This window comes from Macaca mulatta, chromosome 6 (assembly GCF_049350105.2).
Source record: "Macaca mulatta isolate MMU2019108-1 chromosome 6, T2T-MMU8v2.0, whole genome shotgun sequence".
Lineage (NCBI taxonomy): Eukaryota > Metazoa > Chordata > Mammalia > Primates > Cercopithecidae > Macaca > Macaca mulatta.
In genome coordinates, this window is record NC_133411.1 from 146,868,763 (window position 1) to 146,884,383 (window position 15,621).

Sequence of the window (15,621 nt, forward strand, 5' to 3'; positions counted from 1 at the left end):
AACAAAAAGCAAGCAGTACTAGAGGGATCCAGGAAGTTGCCTTTCCTTTGACAAGATCATACAGCCCCAAAAAGCAAAAGAGAAAATAACAAATTAAACTCTAAAATACTATACTTACTGCTTACATGTCAAGATTTCTAAAAGGTAAAGACTAGGAAATTAACAACAAATGACTGGTTGATAAGTATCAAATTATGTTACCTTGAGAAAGCTGCATCAAGTGAATATGTAAACTGCCAGGGATAACAGGTTCAGGAAGTTCTTGAAGAAAAAATCTAAGAAGGCTAATAGCTGAGGGAACATCTGCTTCCTTAACCAAATCCACCTCTTCTCCGCTGTCGTATCTCTGCCGAAGCCACTCCACGGTCTCAGCATTTCCATTGACTTGAAAAAGTCCTTGTTGCTCCAGACCTCCTACATTAGTTCAAGGCAATCATTCAATAAGCTGCAAAGTCAACTGCTTGACCATATATATTCATTCTCCTATTAACTTAAAATACTCATACTTTTGGAAAGCCTTTCTTGGCTCCCATGACTTGACTAAAAACCTTCAAATTATACATCTAGAAACATACTATCTCTGTTCTAAGGGATATTCCATTTTACCCCACCCCTTATATCCATTAAAAATATTCCTATCACCCCCACTAAAACTTGTTCTAGGCTGGGCAACTGTCATTTCTAAGTATATGAATTTAAGTAAAAATCACACTAAAATATTAAAAAGAATTTCTAGTTTTTCCTGTTTTGGACATTTCATACAAAAAAAAAAAAATTAAAAATCCAAGGTCAAAAAGGGGTAAGTTGTGTTTATTAAAACAAAAGCTAGCCCTCAAAGTAAGGAAATGTATACCATGTTCCTCAATATAGTCCACAACGTGGCGGACTATGAATGGAACCTCATTGTCTGGATGTCCTCCCTGCTGCAGCTCATCAAGTGGAATTCCAAATATTTTGTTAGCAAGAACGGAGTTGCAGTTACTCAAGGAAGGGGAGGAGCTCTTCCTCATATCTTTTTTGCAGCCAGAAATCAAAGCTGTCTTTTCTGCCAAATGAAAGACAAAAAAAAAAAAGACTATAATGATTAACAGGTGGCAATATGACTAGATACATTAAAGAAAAATGCTTTACACCTGAATGTGTTCTCATCTATTTAAATATGTTCCAGTTAGCAGGCCCATAGTGTGTTCTACAGATGAAGTTCAGTACAATGATCTAAATATATTCCCTATTACAAAGAGTTAGTGCTGAATGTTCCCTTTAGTGCTTGCATACTTATCAAACAATAGCAAAGTTAATCATCAAAGATATAGCAAGAAGCACTAATGTCCCAAAGACAAATTAAGGACCAAATTTGGCTCCAAGAAAACCTTTACTAAACAAGCTTATTAATGACACAGGTAAATCCAAACCCATTCTGGACTGTGCCATATAAAGCTCATCTAACCCCTCAATTCATAAGTCCAAACGGGAGAGAATCCTTTTTAGAAAGTGATGATCTAATAACCACTTTTTATAAATGATGGGCTAATAAGAACAAGATTAATGAGTTCTTATTTCTACATGATAGAGCAGCTGTAATATATATATATATTTTTTTTGAGATGGAGTGGAGTCTCACTCTATTGCCCAGGCTGGAGTACAGTGGCCTGATCTCGACTCACTGCAAGCTCCACCTCCTGGGTTCATGCCATTCTCCTGCCTCAGCCTCCAGAGTAACTGGGACTACAGGCGTCTGCCACCACACCTGGCTAATTTTTTTGTATTTGTAGTAGAGACAGGGTTTCACCGTGTTAGCCAGGATGGTCTCCATCTCCTGATCTCGTGATCTGCCCGTCTCGGCCTCCCAAAGTGCTGGGATTACAGGCGCCCAGCCTGTAATACATTTTTGTAAAAAAGAAATTTTTCATTTCTCAACATCAACTTTCAATAAGAGATGTCCTCTTATCAACACTGTTATTTCATTTTTTGACACGGAGTTTCACTCTTTTTGCCCAGGTTGGAATGCAATAGTGCAATCTCAACTCACTGCAACCTCCACCTCCTGGGTTCAGGCAATTCTCCTGTCAGCCTCCCATGTAGCTGGGATTACAGGTGTGCGCCACCACGCCCGGCTAATTTTGCATTTTTAGTAGAGACAAGTTTCACCATGTTGGCCGGGCTGGTCTTGAACTCCTGACCTTAGGTGATCTGCCCACCTCAGCCTCCCAAAGCACTGGGATTATAGGCACACATCGTCGCACCTGGACTTAATAGTGTTATTTCATAATTATCCATAATAAAAAGTTTCAGAACCATCTAGTTCAGAAGAAACAGTTATTTGTCCTAATTTTGTAGGAATTGTGATCAGTAAAGAAGTGGGAGAAAACAATGTCTCAGATGGCCATTTCCAGTATCTGACACATAAGAGAACAAGTAATCCCAAGAAAAATTTATTTTCTAAAATAAACACATTACACATTTATTACTTTATGTAGGAAAAGAGTATTTGTAAAAGAAAGAAAAACTCAAAGGTTGATAATGAACAACATGACACCAGCTGGTCTTTTTTCCATCACCCCAGAAAAACAATTTCTTTCACACTGCAAGAGAAAGATAGCAAATCACAAAGATAAGTCTACTAAAATTCATAAGTTTACAAAAATAAGGTCCACTGGATCAAGTGTATACCCACTGGATCAAGAATGTCACAACATGACTAGGAAACAATGCAGCCAACTTAAAAGAAAAGAAAAAATTAACTTAAGATAGCAAAATACCATACATTTACATAGTCTCAAACAAGCAACATCCATTCTTCGACGTATCTGGTGCCAGCTAAGAACTATAAAACCTCACGTTAAATCAAATAGCAGCCACAGGGGCAAGTTTCAAAACCTCTATGGATTTATAGAGCAGGAGACAGTTATCATTTTGAAAACTTACCTTTCAGGACTTAAATACCTAAGTTTAAAAAATGGCTTCTGCACCAGCTACCCTCACTGAGCAAGCATTCTTTTGTCATTTATGGCTGTTTGAGATTATGGCAGAAGATCAGCCTGTAGTTCCTCATTGAAGAAATGCAGAACTCGATCAGTACTTCAGCAGTTAATCTACAAGATAAAAACAATTACTTCAATTTCCCACATCTTTAACTGTCAGAAGAGACTATTAATAGAAGCAGCAGTAAAGTCCTCTTAAGACATTACCTATATTGAAAGTTATTCTTCTGTCTGAAAAATGTATTTGTAACCTAAAGGCAATACCTTGCAAAGGTTACAGATGATGATGGAAAACTGGAGAAGAATCTTTCTGCTGAAGATAAATAAATAAACGAATTGCAAAGGAGGATGTGACAGGACACATCTTCAAGGACTACACCATTCAAATAATCCATTTTCCTCAATTATGTGCAGACACCCTACCCCATCCCATTCCTTACTCATTTCCTCACATACTGAGAACTAAACATGGAAGTATTTTCAAAAGATCAAAGAATCAAAGATATGATTTAAGCTTGCTATTATACTTAAGTACTTTCTTCCTTTTTTGTATACAACATAGTGGTTGTCTGAGTTCCCTAATTTAGAGAAGCAATAGCATATGTTGGAAAAGAGCAAAAAGAACAGACCCAGAAAGGTTTAGATTCAAATACTAACTCCATCATTTTGTAGATACATGATGGTGAACAACTTCCATGTCTCTGAGCCTAGGTTTCTTTATATAAAATAAGAAACTGCCTGTACAGGCCAGGTGCATTGGCTCATGGCTATAATCCCAGCACTTTGAAAGGCCAAGGTGGGAAGATCACTTGAGCCCAGGAGTCTGAGACCAGCCTGGGCAATACAGTGAGACCCCATCTCTACAAAAAAAATTTAGATATTAGCCAGGTATAGTATTGCCTGTAGTCCCAGCTACTTGGAAGGTTGAGGTGGGAGGATCACTTCTGCCAGGAGGTGGAGGCTGCAATGGCCTGTGTTTGCATCACTGCACTCCAGCCTGGGCAACAAAGTGAGACCCTGTTTCAAAAAAAAAAAAAAAGAATAATACCTGTACAGCTGTTAAGTTTAACTGAGATAACAAGAGAACTAGTCTCCTCTCTCTTCTTTGCATAATGCTAAAAGACCAGCAATTAGACTAGGGAGAGAGAGGGGAACTTGTTTGGTAAAGTGTTTAATACTTAATCTCATCATCCTCTGTGAATTCTAATGGTATTATTATCCTCTGTGAATTCTAGTCATCTATTAACAAATCTTTTAATAAGCTCAGTAAACTACACTGCAGGACTCTGACCAAGAAACTTCAGGTAAGCAGAAGAGTAATATCAATCAGTGTGGTTTTCAAAGAAGTGTTATTAGTAACATACACCTCCAGGAGGAACATTAAAAACTAAAGGTAAGGAAAACCATATTCCCACAACAAATCTTTTAGTGGATAATTACTTGCAAAACATCCTGAAATGCTTGCTAAAACATGTAGTTAATCTACCTATCTATCCATTTGAAAACAACTTCAAAGTTAACTTCAGAGATAAGGTATTTAACAGACTTACATTAAAAGTCAAGCTGATACCCTCATGACATAAAGGGGGATGAAAACTCACTACAAAAGTCTGTCAGGGAGCAAGTTCTATACATCACTAAAATGGCTACTCAGTGTTTAGAATGCCTTGTTAATGAAACCAAGAACCTATTTTCTTTCTTCTTTTTTTTTTTTTTTTTTTTTTTTTTTTGAGACAGGGTCTCACTCTGTCACCCAGGCTGGAGTGCAGTGGTGCAATTATGGCTCACTGCAGCCTCAAACTCCTGGACCCAAGCAATCTCCTGCCTCAATCTCCCAAATTGCTGGGCCTACAGGCACACACCACCACGCCCAGCTGTATTTTTAGTAGAGAGGAAGTCTTCTGTTTCCCATGCTGGTCTCAAACTCCTGGCCTCAAGGAATCTCTCCCACCTTGCTGGGATTACAGGCATTAAGCCACTGCTCCCAGTCAGGAGCCTGTTATCTCATCTCATGTCCTCTACTACCCCCAACCTCTAACTGGACAACCTGAAAGCACATTTTCCTAAGTTGAGGCTAGGTAGGAATCTATGAATTCATCAGTAAAAATTTACCCTCAACAGTAGGAAAACAATCGAAGGCATCAATCTTTCTGACAACTAGCTTCTCCCTCTCCTGAGGATGATGATGGATATAGCAGCAACAAACATTAAATGAGCAGTTATTATATGCCAGGCAGTTTCATGAACTTTACATGTATTAAGGTATTCTTTAACCCTTAGACATTGCAGAGGCTCACCAATTTACTCACAGTCCACCCAAATAATAAGGGTCAGAGGCAGAATATGAAACCAGAGAATGTGATTCTCAAAGTTCTTGAGTTCTTAATCACTATACTATCTTTCCACGTAAATTATCACAATTTATAGTATGATAGAATGTCATAATCTGGTGCTCAAACTGGCCACAGTCTTTTTTCTTTTTTTTGAGACAGGCTGGAGTGCAGTGGCGTGATCACAGCTCACTGCAGCCTCAACCTCCCGGGCCTACGTGATCCTCCTACCTCAGCCTCGAGTAGCTAGGACTACAGGCATGGGCCACCACACCCAGCTAATTTTTATAATTTTTGTAAAAATGAGGTTTCACCACATTGCCCAGGCTGGTCTTGAACTCCTGGGCTCAGGCAATCTACCCACCTCAGCCTCCCAAGGTCCCGGGATTACAGGCATGATCCACCATGCCTGGCCTTATAGTCTTACATACATTTTAGGTCATCACTTATTTCTAGCTTGCGAACAGGTACTTCCAGAGGGCAGGCCTATGGTCTAAGCCCCAGCAGCTAATCTTTCACTTGGGACTTGTATCTAGAGCACACTGCTAAGAACTCTCAGACTGGAGAGTGGCCCAAGGTAACATTTCTGCAAACTGCAAAGTAGTTGACATTATTTAGTCCTGTTTCCTACCCCCTTTCAGAGCTTAAATCATGTAAACACTCCCTTCACATCTGTGGTGGGTTGAATAGTGTTTCCTGCAAACCTCATGTCCACCCAGAACCTCATAATGTGACTTTATCTGGAAATAAGGTCTTTGCAGGTATAATTAGTTAAGGATCTCAAGAGGAAATCATCCTAGATTTAGGGCAGGCCCTAAATCCAATGACTCGTGTCCTTATAAGAAGAGGACAAGATACACAGAGACACACAGAGAGAAAGAAGAGCATGTGAAGACAGGGAGAAACTGGAGTTATGCTGCCAGAAGCCAAGAAATGCCAGGAATCACCAGAAGCTGGAAGAGGCAAAGAAAGATTCTCCCCTAGAATCTGCCCTGTGGACACTTCGTTTTGGGCTTCTACCCTCCTGAACTGTGAGAGAAAACTTCCTATTATTTTAGAGCCACCTAGTTTGTAGTAATTTGTCATGAAAGTCCTAGAAAATGAATGCAACACCTAAACTACAATATTACATTCTAAAAAAGAAAAAGGAAAACAGCAGCAGGCATCATACGAAAATATCCCAAAGAACTCTAATAAAATGTCCTAGCAGATAGAATCAATAAAATGCAAAGAAAGCAGTTCAATAAAAGGACTGACACAAGAGAATACAATGTGTGGACTTGAAAAATAACCAAGTATTTCCAAAAGCATACTGTTATAAATCCAAACAGCAAAATTATACACACACACACACACACACACACACACACACACACACACAGAGAGAGAGAGAAAGGAGAGAGAGAGGGTTTTTTGGTTTTTTCTTTTTTTTTTTTTTTTTTTTGAGACTGAGTCTGGCTCTGTCGACCAGGCTGGAGTGCAGTGGCGGGATCTCAGCTCACTGCAAGCTCCGCCTCCCGGGTTTACGCCATTCTCCTGCCTCAGCCTCCAGAGTAGCTGGGACCACAGGCGCTCGCCACTTCGCCCGGCTCGTTTTTTGTATTTTTTTAGTAGAGATGGGGTTTCACCGTGTTAGCCAGGATGGTCTCGATCTCCTGACCTCGTGATCCGCCCGTCTCGGCCTCCCAAAGTGCTGGGATTACAGGCTTGAGCCACCGCGCCCAGCCGGTTTTTTGTTTCTTTTGAGATAGAGTCTTACTCTGTCACCCAGGATGGAGTGCAGCGACACGATCTCAGCTCACTGCAACCTTTGTCTCCTGGGCTCAAGCAATTCTCATGCCTCAGCCTCCTGAGTAGCAGAGATTATAGGCACGTGACACCATGCACAGCTAATTTTTTTGTATTTTTTGGTAGAGATGGGGTTTCGCCATGTTGGCCAGGCTGGTATCGAATTCCTGACCTCAGGTGATCTGCACACCTCGGCATTACAGGCATGAGCCACCACTCCCAGCCCCAAACAGCAAAATTATTTTAAATACAAGTGACAGTTGCCTAGCATGGTGTTGTTGACGAGGAATAGGAAATGACATTGAATTTTACATCATATACCTCACCATGAGATAACGGTGATTACAAAGCTCTATATATATACACATATATATACATATATATTTTCTTTGAGTCGAGGTCTCACCCTGTTGCCCAGGCTGGAGTACAGTGGCCCAATCATGGCTCAGTGCAGCCTCAAACTCCTGGGCTCAAGCAAACCTCCCATCTCAGCCTCCTAAATCACTGGGATTACAGGCATGAGCCACTACTCCTGGCCCAGAAACCATGCAATTAAACACCAATTATCAACAAAGTTGGGTAACATTCAAGCAAGCGTACCTTCATACACCAGCTATCAACCTAAGTTCCACAGGGACTCAAGGTACTTTTGCATTCCATTCAATTTCATTTACATATGCAAATATACACATACATAATACCAGCAAACATACCCCTTTTTCACCCCATGGGCTGAAAAATTTAATATTGTTGAAATATCCATACAAACCAAAGTGGTCTACAGAGTCAATGCACTCCCCATCAAAATTCCAACAACATTCTTCAAAGAAACAGAAAAAACAACCCTAAATTTTGTACAAAAACATAAAAACCCTGATTAACACAAACAATCCTGAAGAAAATGAACAGAGCTGGAGGCATCACACTAGCCAACTTCCAAATATACTACAGAGCTATATTAACCAAAACAGCATCTACAATCAACTGATTTTTGACAAATGAAACATACCTTTCTTAACAGCACAGAATCTTTACACTTTAAATATCTACTAAAATCAGTAGTGGGGACCTTTAAAAAGGGGTAGAGCACCAATATCAATACTATAGATAATAACAGCAGACAGTATTTGCCTGTTTCCCCTTTCACTATGATTATAAGTTTCCTGGGGCCTACCCAACCATGCAGAACTGTGAAACAATTAAACCTCTTTTCTTTATTCTGGCAGTTCTTTATAGCAGTGGGAGAATGGACTAACACAATCAGGAAAATACCAAATCAATTAAATCTGTTATTAAGTTCATAGTCACTTTGCCATTAAGTAATTTATCAGATACAAAGTATAACTAACACAGAATTCAGGACTAGAAAGTTTTTAAATTAAAGAGGGCTCTATTGCTCAAAAGGGTGGGAATTTCACTGCCTTAAAAAATAAAACCAAAAAAAGAGTATAACCTATTTCTTGCAATAATGTGGGAAATATTAATATACCTATTCCTAAGAATCTGTTCATCTATGTGCACTTTAACATATTACTTGAAGGAACAATCCTCCATGGTGATTCCACAAAAGTACAAGGAAAATGGAATCAAGCATATTTTGTAGGACTACAGTTGTCAAATTGTGGTACTAGATATAGCACATATATTTCACAGGTTACAATCACTATACCTAACACATTTCACCCATAGATGGCTCATTATTCCTCTCTTATTCAAAGTATTCAGATAAAAAGTGGTTACTCCTGGAGATAATCTATTGGTAAACAGCTTGGCTAATTTTGAGAAACTCTCAAAAGGGTTTCATGGACACAGTCAATTATCTTATAACCTCCAATCATGATGTCAAGCTATTCAAATCAGAACAAAAGTAACAAAGTCCCATAAACGGATAAAAATCACTTGTGACTAAATCCTCTCATCTATCTTTCTAACTGATCTCCTTATTCTAAAATCTAATCGACATTCCCCCTGCATAAATAAATCATCTACACTAGAGTTTTTTAGAAAGGGTCCATCATTGGCTGATCCTTGAGGAAGAGCTAATTTAGCAGATACTCACTTTGACTTAATAGAAAATCATGCAGATTAGTGGGCCAGTGACTTTGGAGTGCATTTGGGAAAGGGAACCTGTTGGCAGCCATCTTGCTCTAGCTCATTACAAGCTTCTTTTTTTTGGGGGGGGGGGCAGGGACAGAGTCTTACTCTGTCACCAAGCTGAAGTGGACTGCAGTAGTGCAATCTCGGCTCACTGCAACCTCCACCTCCCGGGTTCAAGTGATTCTCCTGCCTCAGCCTCCAGAGTAGCTGGGACTACAGGTGCCCGCCACCCACGCCCGGCTAATTTCACCATGTTGGCCAGGATGGTCTCCATCTTTTGACTTCGTGATCTGGCCGCCTCGGCCTCCCAAAGTGCTGGGATTACAGGCATGAGCCACTGCGCCCGGCCCACAAGCTAATTCTTTACTCAGGAGACAAGCATTTAAAGTGTCACCTTTCCTCATACCTTCCTAAGTAGGATTAAACATTCCTCTACCACTCTTCTCTGTTTTTTAAATGCTGATGTGTGAACCATATACAACTCTAGAAATGACTACTGGCAGCTATTTCAAGAGGTAATCCTTGGGGAAGTTTCTTCAACTGTCTAAACACAGATACCTCATGGTCTCCCTGGCACTCCAAAGTCACTAGTCCACTAATTTGCATGATTTTCTATTAAGTCAAAGTGACTATTCACTAAATCAGCGCCTCCCCAAAGTATCAGCACAATGATGGACCCTTTCTAAAAAACACTATAACTTAGATGATATAAAATATCTAAAAAAGGTCCGGCGCAGTGGCTCACACCTGTAACCTCAGCACTTTGGGAGGCCAAGGCAGGTTGATCATTTGAGGTCAGAAGTTCGAGACCAGCCTGTTGAAACCCGTCTCTATTAAAAACACAAAAAAATTAACCGGGTGTGGTGGTACACACCTGTAGTCCCAGCTACTCAGGAGGCTGAGGGAAGAGAATCCCTTGAATCCAGAAGGTGGAGGCTTCAGTGAGCCGAGATTGCATCACTGCACTCCAGGCTGGGTGACAGAGCAAGACTCCATCTCAAATAAATAAAATATATGTATTAGATAATGCATGTTCTAGTCAGTTGTGTGTGCATATCATCTTAGTTTTGACAAATTTTGATTCTTCAAGACTCCTCCACTCTAGTAACCTTTCACCTTTTCTCCACAGAAAACATACACAGGCAAGGCCTACCAGACTGATAGGAGTAAGAAGACTAGCTTATCATTTTTCATAGCTCGTTAATACAAAACTACAATACACTTCATTTTTTTCAGGTAAGGGGTATTATGAGTAATTCTACAATTTGGTCTAGCCAAATAGGTCTCCTGAGATTAAAACTTTTTTTTTTTTGCACAGACTTGTATAAAAACTGGAAAAAATAAATAAATAAGGGAAGCTGGTACATGAACAAAAAAGCAGTGGTTAAACTTTGTTTCTATATCTTCCCCACTAGATTGTGAACTTTAACCATAAAATATGCAAAAAACGGCCAAGTGCTGTGGCTCACACCTATAATCCCAACACTTTGGGAGGCTGAGGTGGGCAGATCGCCAAAGGGCAGGAGTTCAAGACCAGCCTGGCCAACATGGTGAAACCCCATTTCTACTAAAAATACAAAATTAGGCCGGGCGCAGTGGCTTACGCCTATAATCCCAGCACTTTGAGAGGCCAACGTAGGCGGATCACCTGAGGTCAGGAATTCGAGACCAGCCTGGTCAACATGGTGAAACCCCATCTTTACAAAAAATACAAAAATTAGCCAGGCATGGGCCGGGTGCGGAGGCTCACATCTGTAATCCCAGCACTTTGGGAGGCGGAGGCATAAAAGACTTGCAATATTTCCTTCTCTAGTAGAAATCTAGTAAATGTCATTATCTTGTCAGTGTACCACATTTTCCTCAACCTAGGTCTTTTATACTTGCTAGTTCACTGACCTGAAACACTCTCCCAAGCTTCCTCCTTCCCATAATCAGCTCAAGTCCCAGCCCTGGAGAGGCTTTCTTCAACCCACTCAATTTAATGGTCTCACCTATTAATTTATCTAGGCTGTAGCATTCCTTGGCTCCAAAATATTCATCACAAGTTTTTTGTTTTGTTTTTTGAGACAGGGTCTCACTCTGTCCCCCAGGCTGGAATATAATGGCACGACCATAGCTCACTGCAGCCTCAAACTCCTGGGCTCAAGCAATCCTCCTGCCTCAGCCCCCTGAGTAGCTGGGACTACAGGAGCATGCCACCATGTCTGGCCTTTTTTTTTTTTGTAAAGAGAGTGTCCCTATGTTGCTCAGGCTGGCCTCAAACTCCTAAGCTCAAGTGATCCTCCACCCTTGGCCTCCCAAAGTGCTGGGATTATAGGTGTGAGCCACTGTGAGCCTTGCCTACCACAAGTTTTATTGCATATTCATTTCGTGTTTGTTTAATGGCTGTTTCTACCAACAGAGTATAAGCTCACTACAAGTCCACCAGTGGGCTTTTTTTAAAAAATAGGTTTATTAATGTATAATTTACACACTAAAATTCACCAGATTCAAGTGTTCAATGACTTTTACTAAATTTACTGTTATGCAACCATTAGCCACATGACTACTTGGGTTTTGCTCCTCAATGTATTTCTGGCACTTAGGAGCTAAATAAATATCTGATTAATAATCTGACAATAAGTTATTCTCTTTGTTTGTTGTTGTTTTTTTCTGGCAGGATCTCACTCCATCGCCCAGGCAGGAGTGCAGTGGCACAATCTCGGCTTCGCTGCAGCCCCGGCTTCACCACAATCTCGATTTCCCAGGGTCAAGATCCTCCCACCTCAGCCTCCCAAGTAGCTGGGACTACAAGCGTGCACCACCATGCCTGGCTAATTTTTGTGGTTTTTATGGAGACAGAGTTTCACCATGTGGCCCAGGCTGGTCTGGAACTCAGTCTTGAACTTAAGCGATCCACCTGTATCAGCCTCCCTAAGTGCTGGGATTACAGGTGTGAGCCACTACGCCCAGCTGACAATTCTTGTAAATTCAATACTACTATCTATTTAGTGTAATGTGTGAAATGAGTTGGTACATTAAAATAGCCTTTATTAGGCCAGGCACGGTGGCTCACGCCTGTAATCCCAGCACTTCGGGAGGCTGAGGCGGGCAGATCACGAGGTCAGGAGATTGAGACCATCCTGGCTAACACGGTGAAACCCGTCTCTACTAAAAATACAAAAAATTAGCCAGGCGTGGTGGTGGCGGGCACCTGTAGTCCCAGCTACTGGGGAGGCTGAGGCAGGAGAATGGCGTGAACCCAGGAGGCGGAGCTTGCAGTGAGCTGAGATCGCACCACTGCACTCCAGCCTGGGCAACAGAGCAAGACTCCGTCCCACAAAATAAAGAAAACAAGCAAACAGACAAACAAACAAACAAACAAAAAAAACAGCCTTTATTACATTACATTCCAAATACCCTTTATTATTTCCATTTTGAATCAAAGTTGGCTACTCACATATTAACCTACTGCCTCTCTTATAGAAACCCCTAACCTTTCTACGGCTTGGCGAACACCGACTGTGGTCAGGTTCATATACACATACCATACTTCCCTTTTCTTAATCAAGTAACCCCCTCCTCCACTCCTAGCCATGTTACAAAACACTTTATAAACAAAGGAAAGTTCTTTCATAAGAATATATTCATTAGCCTGCTATGGTGGCTCTTGTCTGTAATCCCAACACCTTGAGAGGCTCAAGTAGGAGGATCATTTGAGCCCAGGAGACTCCATCTCTATTTAAAAACAAACAAACAAACAAAAAAACCAGGTACAGTGGGCTCATGCCTGTAATCCCAGCATTCTGAGAAGCTGAGGTGGGCGAATCATCTGAGGTCAGGGGTTCAAAACAAACCTGGCCAACATGGCGAAACCCTGTCTCTACTAAAAATACAAAAATCAGCTGGGCGTGATGATGGGTGCCGGTAATCCCAGCTACTTGGGAGGCTGAGGCAGGAGAATCACTTGAATTCGGGAGGCGGAGGTTGCAGTGAGCCAAGATCACATGCCATTGCATTCCAGCTTGAGCGACAGAGCAAGACTCTGTCTCAAAAAAAAAAAAAAAAAAAAGGAATGACTTCATTGATGAAAATATAGTCTTCACTTAATGTATGCACCTTCGTAACACTGATGTGATGGAAATAAGTTCTTGGTACAATATATTTCTAGTCAAGACCTAAATATAGATCTATTAACACTAAGTAACTGAAAACGATTTTCAGATATAAAAGCAGCCTCTTCACTGTGTCAAATTTAGTTTAGCCTAAAGCTGCTTCCGTATTTTAAATTCGGCCCAAAAGTTTCTCATACCTAGTAAACTGTAACCTAACTGGATGTGTAAAGAGACTGTAACCTACTCTTACACCAATCACAGAGTTTTAGTCAAAGGTGGGCAACTGTCAAATCATGTTCAGATAAGGCAAATGCTGAGCTGTAACCAATCCAGTTTGTTTCTGTACCTCACTTCTATTTTCTGTATGTCACTTTCCTTTTTCTGTTCATAATTATTATCCAACCACATGGCAAACCTGAAGTCCCTCTGAACATATTCTAGGTTGGGAAGGGTGCCCAATTTGTGTATCATTCTTTGCTCAATTAAACTCTGTTAAATTTAAGAAGGCTTTTTAAAATTTTTTTCTTTCTTTTAGAGACGTCTTACTATATTGCCCAGGCTAGCCTCAAACTCCTGGGTTCATCCTCTCACCTCGGCCTCTCAAGTACAAGGGTCTACAGGTGTGCACCACCACACCTGGTCAGGTAAATTTTTCTTTTAACAACTGGATGGATAACCTGTAAAACAGAAATGTTCTACTTCTAATACTCTGAAAATCGAGTATTCATTTTCAGAAATGCTAGGTCTTTTAACTCATTTAGAAAATAAATTCAAAAACAATAGCTACACCTACAACTCAACAACAAAAAAAAAACCCCAATTCAAAAATGGGCAATGGGTCTGAATAGACATTTCTCTAAAGAAGACAAACAAAAGGTCAATAAGCAGAAGTCTGTCACTAGCCTTCAGAAAAATGCAAATCAAAACCACAATAAAATCCAAAAAGGTTATTGTCAAACAAACCAACCAGCAAACAATAACAACTGTTGGCAAGGATGTGGAGAAAATGGAACCCTTGTGCACTGCTAGTGGTAACATAAAATGGTACAGGTGCTGTGGAGTAAGGCAGTTCCTCAAAAAATTGAATGTACCCGGCGCAGTGGCTCACGCCTGTAATCCCAGCACTTTGGGAGGCTGAGGTGGACGGATCACCTGAGTTCGAGACCAGCCTGACCAATATGGAGAAACCCCGTATCTACTAAAAATACAAAATTAGCCGGGCGTGGTGATACATGCCTGTAATCCTAGCTACTCAGGAGGCTGAGGCAGCAGAATCGCTTGAACCGGGGAGGCGAAGGTTGCGGTGAGCTGAGATAGTGCCATTGCACTCCAGCCTGGGCAAAAGGAACGAAACTCCATCCCCCCCCCAAAAAAAAAAAATTGAACGTAAGGCTGGGCAAGGTGGCTCACGCCTGTAATCCCAACACTTTGGGAGGCAGAAGCAGGGAGATTATCTGAGGTCAGGAGTTTGAGACCAGCCTGGGCAACACGGCAAAACTCCGTCTCTACAAAAAATACAAAAATCAGTCGGGCGCAGTGGCAAGCACCTGTAGTCCCAGCTACTCGGGAGGCTAAGTCAGAAGAATCGTTTGAACCTGGAGGGCAGAGGTTGCAGTGAGCTGGGATTGCACCACTGCACTCCAGCCTGGGCGACAGTGATACTCTGTCTCAAAACAAACAAACAAACAAAAAAACAGTAATTTATACTATTATAGTCCCCAAGTTTAAAATTTGTATACGATGATGGAGGAGCTATGCAGCGATGGATTGAGGTTATTAATAAATGATTATAAAAGCAGTTATTTTATTGGTGGGGAAACACTGACAAGTCAACAGATTCATTTCAGCCATTTTCCGTCCTAAAACAATGGCATTCTAATAAAAAACACTAACATTTACACCACCCAATGAATTATGCCACTGCAATACGCCCTTCTACATTTTCCAAGAACGTAAGCTGTGTCACACAGGTGTCTAAATTAGTAATAATATTAAATTGGAGAAACTATTACTCCAACTTTAAAAGCAGCACGGATTAAAAAAAGTAAGAAGGGGGCAAGGCACGTTGACTCGCCTGTAATCCCAGAACTCTGGGAGGCTGAGGCAGGCAGATCACTTGAGGTCAGAAGTTCGAGACCAGCCTGGCCAACATAGTGAAACCTCGTCTCTACCAAAAACACAAAAATTAGCCGGGCGTGGTAGCGGGCGCCTGTAGTCCCAGCTACTCAGGAGGCTGAGGCAGGAGAATCGCTTGAACCCGGGAGGAGGAGGTTGCAGTGAACCGAGATCGCTCCACTGCACTTCAGCCTGTGCGACAGAGCGAAACTCTGT

General features: G+C 41.2%; 1 protein-coding gene across 18 annotated transcripts in view; it reads right to left on the minus strand.

Annotated features, from left to right (window-relative positions):
* The window catches only part of FAM13B (family with sequence similarity 13 member B), a 91,199-nt gene that overhangs the window by 74,189 nt on the left and 1,389 nt on the right, over positions 1-15,621 (minus strand). For 14 of the 18 annotated variants that reach the window (XM_078004273.1, XM_078004279.1, XM_078004276.1 and 11 more), the window contains exons 1-3: positions 2,926-3,065; positions 854-1,045; positions 202-414 (exon numbers count right to left, since the gene is read on the minus strand). In XM_078004273.1, the coding sequence (XP_077860399.1) occupies positions 202-414; positions 854-1,010 (370 nt within the window). In that variant the 5' untranslated portion in view covers positions 1,011-1,045; positions 2,926-3,065. 18 annotated transcript variants of the gene reach the window in all.